We start from the raw sequence: 10,739 nt of genomic DNA on the forward strand, positions 1-10,739 counted from the left end.
TTATTATTATTATTATAAGAAGAAGAAGAAGAAGAAGAATGTTAGTAGAGGAGGATTTGGAGGATTGTCCTTTGAGAAAAATATAACCGTGACCAGGCTTGTGGGTTTATGATTTTTATAGAATGTAAATGATCCCACTCATCGTCAGGTATCTGATCAGTCTGCAAGTTCGCTGGGACGAAACATAAATAAACACGAAACTATACAGCTCTGTGTGTATGACATTTTTATGCAATTTGCGACATCATTCTTATCGTGCCACTGAGCGCGTAGTTTTTGTGACAGAGTGGGACTAGAGACAGACGAGGCAAATCATAGCCACAGCGACCCCAATTGTCTGTTTACACACCAGCAAGACTGCTCCAAGGCTTCAGGCATTCTTGCAAGGATAACAAACGTCAAACACAAGCGTCGAGATTGATGACATCATCATAAAGCGACCATTCATGTACAAACGTGTGAACTCCTATCTTGAACGGCGTAAGCCGGTGTCAGCCCAGAGAAGCGGAGTTAAGTCTAAGTAAATTAAACTTCGGTTCTTTTGTCATTCCAGTCCTTGTACTTATACATTCTTACTGTTCCAACAGAGCAGCCAGCGTTATCTCGGGTGTGAAATCTCCAGTGCCAGTCACACTACACTGGTTGATTTCATAAAGACAAGGCAACATCCATCACTGCTGGTGTAAATAACGTGCGGACCCAATGTGAATTTTAGCGGCTATCGCGATTAAGCAGATAGTTGCTACCACTTTCTCCTTTCAGATTCATATTAACGACTTGTATGTATTAACGGTTAAAAGTTTTTGATCACATATAATACAGCTCCAAAAGGAAAATGAACAGCAGACTCCAAGAGATCCGCGAGAGACAAAAACTTAGGCGGCAATTATTAGCTCAACAGGCAAGTACACAATGAGCCCGTTGCTAGCAAGCTGCTGTTAGCCAGTCAAGTAACATAATTGTTGGACCTAGTAAACATTTCAGTGTTCGCTGTCGAATGTGCCAAAGAACAACAACAGACATTTGATATGCTGAAACTATTCAACTCGTTTTTGCTAACTACAGTTAAGATTAAGCATGAACGGTGTAAATTATTGATATATACAACACAATCAAATGTCTGCATATATATATATGTATGCATTTCATTTTCGCTCTACAGTTGGGAGCTGAGAGCGCAGACAGTATCGGAGCTGTCCTACACAGTAAAGATGAGCTAAAAGAGATTGAAGAGACAAGAGAAACATGCAGGTAAGATAAAAATCTTTCCCCACAATCAATGCAGAAACATGCGAAGCCCCTTAGGGGACACGGGGAGTTTTTTTTTCAACCCATTATTATTATTATTATTTTATTATTTTTTATTTTTTTCTTTCGTTCTTTCTTTTGCAATATTTTTGCGTTCACTCGCAAAAAATGATTATCTGACAGACACAGATTAAACCGCGACGATAGTGCACACAGCCTGTGTTGCTCTTGTTAAAGCAGTTTTGTTCCGTTTCTTTAGATGTTTCTGGTCTGCATCTGTCCCTCTGAGCATCAGGTCAACATAACGCGCACAAACACCTGACATTATACCCACGTTAACAGAGGAGGTATGATGTTGTAACATGGTGCTTTAACGGATTAATTACATGTGCAGAAGATGAGGTTTGCTGTAATCAGAAACGGTATCAAGAATGTTGCTGCTTTACTATTTTGGCTGCTTGTGTTTAGACTTTAAAGTGGGATTGATATGATGTATTGGTTATTTATTAAATAAACTCCAATTTCCATTAATTTCATGAGTGGATTATTTAACTGTTCAAAATACTGTTTATTATTATTAAGAATTAAGACGTTAGTTGTGTCAACATTACATAATAATACACAATGTTGGCTTCTCTTGTGGCTCAAAAAGGATTATTTAATCATCTTTCATAAATATAGACTATTTTGTCTGCACTGTTCCTTATAAGTGTCATCTGACCACTGGGAGGTGTCGATCATTAACTGTTATTCATAGACACGGCCAACCTGATGGACCTGATAGATCTGCAAGGTTGTCCTCGCTGCTTGATGGCTACTATGTGAGAGCATAAAAGCTTCTTCATTCCTGTTGATGGTGTTCATGTCCCATTTTCTGATTTCTCTGACTTCCTTAATTCATATTTTGTGTTTGTCTCTGGGGACTTTGCCTTATCTGGCGGATCTGTCATGAATTACAGCTGATAAACGACACACTGCAGCAGGCAGATAACACTTGGGAGGAAGAGTGCAGACAGAATAGTCTATATATAATAAAGAAAATTAAATGATCCTTTTAAAGCCAGAAGAGCCACAAGAGACACCAGCATTCTATATTATGATATATTTTTTGACACAATTAACAATGTAATAATTCTTGATAACAAACAATAGCCCACTGAACAGTTAAATAATTTCGAGTCGTGCAAATGAGTGGAAATTTGAGTTTATTTAATAAATCACATCAGTCGCACTTTACAGTCTAAACACAAGCAGGCAAAACTGTAAAGAAGCAACATGCTTGATACCATTTCTGATTGCAGCAAATCTCTTCGTCTGCACTTGTAATTAATCTGTTAAAGCACTACACTACAACAACATACTTTCTCTGTTAACGTGGGAATAGTGTCAGGTGTACGTGGTGTTATGTTGACTTGATGCTGAGAGGGACACATGCAGACCAGGAACACCTAAAGAAACGGATCATAAGGGCTTTTACAGGCTGTGTGCACTCTCGTAGTGTCTGTCAGATTATCCATTTTTTTGCGAGGGAACGCAAAAGTATTGAGAGGTAACGCAAAGCTTATTGTGTGGGAACACAAAAGGAAAAAAAAAATTCTCCTGTTTCCCCTAGGGGTTTACCTAGTTTTGCTTAGTCATGATCAGTGCTGATATTTGCAAGAGCAGCAATTGAACTGTATGAAAATGTTTGTGTTTTGCAGGGCTTCATATGATAGCTTAGCCCCCACTTCTAAAAGAAAGCCACAAACGGAAGGAGAGGAGACAGAGGAAGACGTGGAAGAACAGAAAGTGAGTGTAATCACATTTAAGCATCTGAGTATTTTTAGTCCAGATGGCTCCAATCAGACTTGGCATATAGGTTATAATGCTAACATTAAACCTGGTATAATAATGACAAGTATTTGAGTAAGAATTTATGTGGAGACACTTACTGAATAACTTCCTGTGGAGGGAGCTTTACAACCTTCGAGAATGTTGATTAACCTTCAGCTTTTGACTCATTGAAAATGCGACCTTAACAGTGGACCTATTTCCAATTTAATGATCTAGATCTAAAGACTGGCTAGAGAGCAACATTAGTCTCCCACATCTTGCCTTGTTTTGTTTTAACTGAGTTTGTGTCGTTGGCCATCCATTTTAAATTTGTTTGTATAACGAAAACAAACATTTTAAGTTTATAAATAAACATTTTATTGAAATATGCGTTAAGATGACATCGTCTGATTTTGGTTTTAGTTCATGAACCATGTTAATTCCATTACTCATACATGTAGATACTGGATATCCACCAGCTATTTTTTTTTTTGCAGTTTCTATCAGTAGATTTGAAAACTTCTGGTTTGTAAATTATTTCTTTATGCAGAGAAAAGGGAGGTGTGCCAGTGTGTGCACGGCCTCACAGCTGCAGGAAACTTGTTATTAACATTCATGAGAATTTTCTCAGCCAGTTGGTTGCCTGACATGCTTTTTAGTCACTATACGGTATCGACTCAAGAAACCTCTAGTAACCTCAATTGAGTTGGTGCAAAAAAACAAAAAGAAAAAGAATGTGTTTGATTCCAGGTATTGCCTGCGAAGAAAATCCCCAAAAAATAGATTGACGTGTACTTTGTGTGTTGTGTTGTGTAATGGAAAAAGTATCACTTTTCTTTCCTCATTTTACAGCTCGCTGTTTGATGAGTTGATTCTATTTATTAAATGAACTTCTCTTAAGTTTGTTGCTACAGGTAGTAATTTCACAATCATGTAAGTTTTAAAAATGTTTTGTTGTCAGATTACTTAAGGTTGCATTAATCGACCGAAGAAGTTCCACAGTTTTTTAGACTATAATGTAAATTTCTTTGTGTTTTGTCTGTGTTAGGATGAAGTGGAAGTGCAGCAGCCAGACGAGAGCAACCCATATGAGGAAATTTATAAAGATTCCAGTACTTTCCTCAAGGTTTGAAAACTCTTTTGCACACGGTCAACATTTACGTATATTCCCCCTTTGTAACTGATACAGACGCACTGATTGTGAATTCTGATACAGATGTTAAAAAAAACGATCATTTTACAGATGACAGGGAAACAAAACATTCCAAACATAATTAAAACAATCTGAAAGTATTTCACATGTTTTTTCCCACATCATCTTTCAATTATTTAAAATTATTTCATACAAATGTATAAAAAAAAAACTCTTCATTGTAATCTTTTACTTAAAAAGATCCCTTATGTAAAAGCAAATAGAAATAATGTTTAAGTGACCTTTCTATTCTTATATGGCTTAAGAACGGGTTTTATGCCAAACATAATTAACTGCGTATAAATCCTGTAAACTTAAAAAAAAAAAAAACCATGGTCCGCTGGTATTGGTTGATTTTCGATTGAGAGAAACTCTCATCGCTGACGTTAGGCAGGTCTATTGGTTTTGTCTTGCTGGTTGTAATCAGTCTCCCTGTAAACAACCTGATAAATACTCACCGCTACAAAACAGCAACAGCTTATTTACTGCTGATATGGCCTATGGTATTATTAATGTTGCTAGATCATTATTGACATACCTCATGCTAATGTACGTCTTGATATGATGTTTTGTGTCATTTTTGTTTTTTCAAAACTTAAAACTAAATGTTTTAGTTATTATTCATTTATTCCTGTAATTTATTAACATCCTCTTAGGTTGTTGTTTTACTTTAATATTTACAGTTAATGTGTATAGTTTTTTCTAGTAAAAGAAAAATCTGTACAGTCATATTTTCTTGGAATTTATAAAGTTTTTCTTTTTCTTTTTATTTTAAGTTAAATGCTGTCAGTATCACTTGTCTTAGTTGCTGCGCCGGGAAGTTCATTCTGACTTTTGTGATATTTTTTCTGAGAATGGATTAATGAGTTCGTACAGTGATTACTAGAGCATGTAATCTGCTGTTTGAGGTCATTGCTGTTGGCTCAGTTGAAGAAACACCCAAATATTTATGCAGGAAAGTGTGTAGTGGAGCCTGTTAGGTGTGGCTATGGTGGAATATTTATGGGGACATTATTTAGTTGTATTTAAAAAAATACCCTTCAGAAAGAGTGCAGAATATAATACAGAGAGTCTGAACTTGATAATTTCAATTTCAATTTATTTATTATGGAAAACCCGTTGAGATGTAGCATCTCGTTCGCAAGGAGGACTCAAACAAGGTACTTAAATTTCTTTTAAGTTCAGTATTAGCCGATGGCTGCCCTGGTGAATAATCTGCATCGGCACAGGACACTGAAAATATATTTTTCTGTTCACACATTTTTTACTCGGTTCCAAGTCTCAGTTTAACCAGGTGTGCACAATGTTCCTCATTTTTTGGATGGGCGCATTATGTGGTGCAGAAAAATGTTACGATTGACTGATGTAAGAAAATGGAAAAAAAACAAACAACAAGTAAAGGAGAAAATATTGCTTCTCATTATCAGATGTACTTCCTTGATAACCTGTCCATCACATGATGAAGCAGAGAATAAAAAGTCCTTTTTTAGCTGCTCTGAATGCTGAAGGACAGGTTTTATCTGGCAGATGCATTCAGTTGCACAATGAGTGGGTGTAGTCGGTTGAAAGTTCCCAAAGTCAGATGATTCTTCTGGCATTGATCTGGAAATTCATACTGTCTTCTATTAGTTTTAATGAGAACAAACAAGTTAATAGTGCCTAAAGCTGGTGCCGTTGTAGTTTACCAAACTAGTCACACATCAGCATGGTAGTTAATTTAAAACTCATACATGCAAGATGGTGTGCAGCGTGAACAAGCTTGAGTTATTTTTGTCTTAAAAGAAAGGAAGTTGCCGAGTTAAGTTTAGATTTACAATTAAATATTTATCTTTGCAAAATAAAGATTATTTATATATATATATATATATATATATATATATATGAATGAACAGAGAGAAATACACAAATAAACATCGGTCTATTTATGCTTTCTTCCTTTTTTCATTACCTTATGGCCCCCTGCCCTGCTTCTCCCTCTCTTCATTCCTTATCAGGGTACCCAAAGTTTAAACCCTCACAATGACTACTGTCAGCACTTTGTGGACACGGGACACAGACCGCAGAACTTCATCAGAGATGTTGGTGAGTGTCTGCTTACTTTTATTAGTGTTTATACCCATGTGTGTGTGCTCATGCATGTGTAGTTCTGACCTTTGTCCCCTGTGTTGAAGGCTTGGCGGACCGATTTGAAGAATACCCTAAACTCAGAGAGTTGATCAGACTAAAAGATGAACTCATCGCTAGCACCAACATCCCTCCCATGTATGTTAAGTCATGAGATGAATGTTAACATTGTTAAGATGAAAAGAGCTGGCTGTAACTAAAGGTGTGTGTGTTTCTGGTAAGGTATCTCCAGGCCGATCCGGAGCACTTTGACCTGCGGGATTTAAAGTGCCAGTTTGATGTAATTCTGCTTGAGCCTCCCTTAGAAGAGTACTACAGAGAGTCAGGCATCAGCCATACTGAGCGTTTCTGGACCTGGGATGATGTATGTTTGCATACATCTCTGGCTGGTTTGCATTTAGGGATTTTGACAATATGTGAATCAGTAGTCAAACTTAATTTTCTTATTCTTTACTCTCTGCTGTCATAGATCATGAGACTTGAAATTGAGGAGATATCAGCTATGCGTTCCTTCGTCTTTCTCTGGTGTGGCTCCGGAGAAGGACTTGACTTGGGCAGAATGGTAACATAATCTAACTAATCTATACAAAGCATCAACTCCAAATTCAGATATAAACACCTGTTAGAAACTAAACAGTACTGATCACATCATTTTTCCTTCTTTGACACAAAACAACAATCATCATTTTAAGTCCTTGTTAATTTCTATCCTTTCAGTCTGTGAAGCTTGTGGACTGGTGCACTTTAAATATTTTAGTTATATTAGTTTTTACGATGTAAAACGATTAAGTGTCATTCTTCAGTTATTTGTGTGTTTATCCCATGTCATGTCAAGCCAGCAGACTAAACAAGTTTTCTTTTGTTATATGGCTGGAAAGTTTGCTGTGACGCATGTTCTCTAAGCTTTTCAGGAGCACTGAGTCATGGCCTCGCCCTGTGGTTAAAAATATTTGATTCTAACTTGTACCTGAGCTGGTGTATTTATTTACCCTTATTCCTTTTTTTTCTTAAATAAACAACATGTTTAAAATTAATCTATTCTATCCAAATCTAAGAATACAATGACAAGGGTTTATTCAAGTAAATATTCTGATTAGGGAAGCAGATGTTTATTTAAGAAAACAGATATGGTGTTTGATCAAGTCTGAATGTTTTAACTCTTTTAATAAATTAATTAAAAAAAAATAAAGAAAAAGCTGGAAAACTTTAGACTATAAATGTATTTATAGGTGAAATCTTCTGTTTGTCTGAAATGATTTCTAAGCTGTTCTGTGTTGTTTTTATAAGAAGCCGGGAAGCCATTGCAGACTATAAATACAATACGTGGAATACAATATAACCAGTCTAACTGCTGTAAAGGCACCAGAGTGATGTTTGCGGAGATTAAAAGCACAGACCTGAAAGGATATTTGATGTTGATTTCCATTTCAATAGCAGCACAAAGTATAATACGCTATTATGTTACACTGATAGGACTGACTTTTTTTTTTCTTACAAAGGTCTTATTATGTCATAAAACTTCAATTATTTTCAAGATACAAGACAATTTCATTGATCCCAAAAGGCCAATTCATTTATCAGTCAAGAAACAAACAGGTCTATGTCAGCTCCAGCAGTCCAGTCAGAGCTAACACTGTTGTTCAGGTACTTTGTGTTCACTGCTGTGTGTGACAACAATAATCATATATATACATATTTTTTTTTTACCCATAAGAGCCAGATGTGACATATTTGTTACATACAGTTTCTGAGCTATTTTGCTTCAATTTATCGTATAAACTTTGCTCAAAATCCTGTTGAACACAATCTGATACTTGACTTCTGTCCCCTAATAGATAACCAGAAGCAGAAAACCATATTATAATATTTTTAAACTATCACATGATAATAAATGGTAGCTATCCCCCCTGCAAAAAAAAAATCTATACTTATTTTTTAGTTATATTTTTTTAAAAGGCCAAATAAAGACCTCATATTAAAAAAAAAAAAAATGGACTTTTCTTACCATTTTTTCATGGGTCGGGCCTTAGAGGGTTAATGGTAAAATCCAGTTATCATCGCACCAGCCAGCAAATTAATTCAAAACAGGACCATGATCAGAACCATACAGCAGAGACAGGAGGACAGAGAACTTAAATTAGTGCAGGCTTTACTATGCATCTGCCCTGTAAATGTTTTATTAACTCTATCATATAAATAAAAAAAGTATGAACTTTTACATTTTCTATAACTGTCCTAAAATGAATCTTTGGTTTGTACATACGGTATATCTCTCACTGTCTTATCACCCTGTTGTTTAGTGCCTGAGGAAGTGGGGTTTTAGGAGGTGTGAGGATATCTGTTGGATCAAGACCAACAAGAACAACCCTGGAAAAACCAAGGCACTGGATCCAAAAGCAGTTTTCCAGAGGACCAAGGTAAAGTGAACATGCACACACTGAAGCAGCAGAAATATGAAACCTATCGTACGTTCATGTCAGTGATAGACTTCTGTAGTATTGTAATTTGTTTCCTTGAAAATAATTGAAAAAAATTAGTATATACACCCAAATTGGAAGCAATTTGCAGAGATCCTTTCTTTATCTTACAATTTGTCCAGATATGTATTTATATTTATGTTTTAGTTAAGATTCAACTAAAACAAAAACAGTTTTTGACTAGATTTGTTTTCATTTCTTGTCAAACTGGCTCTTTTTTTCCCTGTGTCACTAAGGTGTAACTCAAAGAGCGTGTTTTCCACATGCACACACACAAAAAAAACAAATGACTGTGATGTTATTTGAGACTTAGAGCTGAACACCCAAACCACAGTTATGGTATGAAGGCATTTTGGTTTCAGGTGAACAAGAAAGGGGAGCCCGTCAACATCACAAGATAACAAGTTCAATCAAATTCAAGTGCAGTTAAATACAGTCCAGTTTCACCTAATTTCATCTAACTCAATAAAATACAGTCTAATTCAATATGACCACTTCAGTGATAATTTAAACATTTCTTTGATAAAATATATTTTAATGTTAGAAAGAAAATGTTAGTGACAGGCCTCTTATGTTAAATTTAAACTGATACCAATTTGATATGATGAACTGTGATGTAAATACTTTTATGCTAGGAACATTGCCTGATGGGAATCAAAGGGACAGTGCGCAGGAGCACAGACGGGGACTTCATCCATGCCAATGTGGACATTGATTTAATCATCACAGAGGAGCCTGAGATGGGGAATGTGGAGAAGCCAGTTGAAATCTTCCACATCATCGAACACTTCTGCTTGGGCCGCAGGAGGCTGCACTTGTTTGGAAGAGACTCGACTATCAGACCAGGTGAAATGAATGTGCTCTTTCTCTTTATCAGATTAAAAGTGTTAGTTTAGGATAAAACAACACATTGAGCTGTAGTTTTCTTCTTCACCTTCTCCGTCTAGGGTTGTTTCTCAACCTTCATGCTGATTCTATTTTTTTTTTATTGCCCATTTGTAGGCTGGTTGACAGTTGGCCCTACATTGACAAATACCAACTTCAACCCAGAGACCTATGCCTCCCATTTCCCCTTTCCTGAGTCTCATCTATCTGGCTGCACAGAGGAAATAGAGAGGCTGCGACCCAAATCTCCTGTTAAGCTGAAGGCAGACCGTGGAGGTGGAGCACCCAGAGGGGGACGTGGTGGACCAAATGCTGGTAGAGGTGGAGACAGGGGCCGAGAAAGAAATCGACCCAATTTCCGGGGGGACAGAGGAGGGTTCAGAGGCAGGGGAGGGCCACATAGGGGGTTTCCGCCTCGCTAAAACAAACTAATGTCATGCAAACAGAGAAAAATGTTTTTTTTTTTAAACACACTTGTTATGGTTAGTGAAATTATACAGTGTGATCCGTATTTTTTTTTTTTTTTTTTTTAAGGTCAGTGAATATTTTTCCATGTGATACTTTAGATTGATGATTAATGCCAGAATAAACTTCTTTTGAGCTATTTGCATTGTCATACTTTTTGTGTATAGTCTTTTTCCTTAAATACAGTTGTGGAAATGATGCAAATACTATATTTTCTCCTAAAATTCAGAGCTTGTAGTGGAAAAGTTTTGAAAAAAACTGTTGCTGAATATGAAATATAAAAGCAGTAAATGTTTTACAATTGTCTGTAGCAAAGTATTGCAGATGCTACCACAGAGAAATGCCAGTTTTCACGTAAATGGGCGCTTGTATAATGAGCATTCTGTGTTATTTTAGGTGCCACTTCATTTTAGCTGTTTCTCACAGTTCTGGTCCACTGATGAGACAGCTCTTATCAAAATATGTGGCACCTGCAGTCAGTGCTGCATGCACCTGGACTCTGCTGAAGCTGATTGGTTGGTTGCTTCTGCTCATGC

General features: G+C 36.5%; 1 protein-coding gene across 2 annotated transcripts; it reads left to right on the forward strand.

Moving 5' to 3' along the window:
• The first annotated feature begins 491 nt into the window (after nt 1–491).
• On the forward strand, nt 492–10,342 carry mettl14 (methyltransferase 14, N6-adenosine-methyltransferase subun). Of its 2 annotated transcripts, XM_041983971.1 has the most exons (12): nt 492–735; nt 823–901; nt 1,163–1,251; nt 2,949–3,036; nt 4,109–4,186; nt 6,247–6,334; nt 6,424–6,514; nt 6,599–6,740; nt 6,846–6,938; nt 8,677–8,793; nt 9,489–9,699; nt 9,856–10,342. In XM_041983971.1, the coding sequence occupies exons 2-12, from the start codon at nt 836–838 to the stop codon at nt 10,158–10,160; spliced, it is 1,368 nt and encodes a 455-aa protein (XP_041839905.1). In that variant the 5' UTR covers nt 492–735; nt 823–835; the 3' UTR covers nt 10,161–10,342. The 2 variants fall into 2 exon arrangements, with proteins under 2 accessions (XP_041839905.1, XP_041839904.1); XM_041983970.1 differs by having other exon boundaries at nt 492–901.
• Nucleotides 10,343–10,739: the final 397 nt, after the last annotated feature.

Source organism: Melanotaenia boesemani, chromosome 4 (assembly GCF_017639745.1).
Source record: "Melanotaenia boesemani isolate fMelBoe1 chromosome 4, fMelBoe1.pri, whole genome shotgun sequence".
NCBI lineage: Eukaryota > Metazoa > Chordata > Actinopteri > Atheriniformes > Melanotaeniidae > Melanotaenia > Melanotaenia boesemani.

Excerpts from the sequence above, each read along its gene's own strand:
- mettl14 (XM_041983970.1), top strand. The coding sequence starts at position 836 with ATGAACAGCAGACTCCAAGAGATCCGCGAGAGACAAAAACTTAGGCGG. Across the intron at positions 6,335-6,423 it reads GAACTTCATCAGAGATGTTG|GCTTGGCGGACCGATTTGAA; the intron begins GTGAGTGTCTGC and ends CCTGTGTTGAAG. Across the intron at positions 6,741-6,845 it reads GTTTCTGGACCTGGGATGAT|ATCATGAGACTTGAAATTGA; the intron begins GTATGTTTGCAT and ends CTGCTGTCATAG.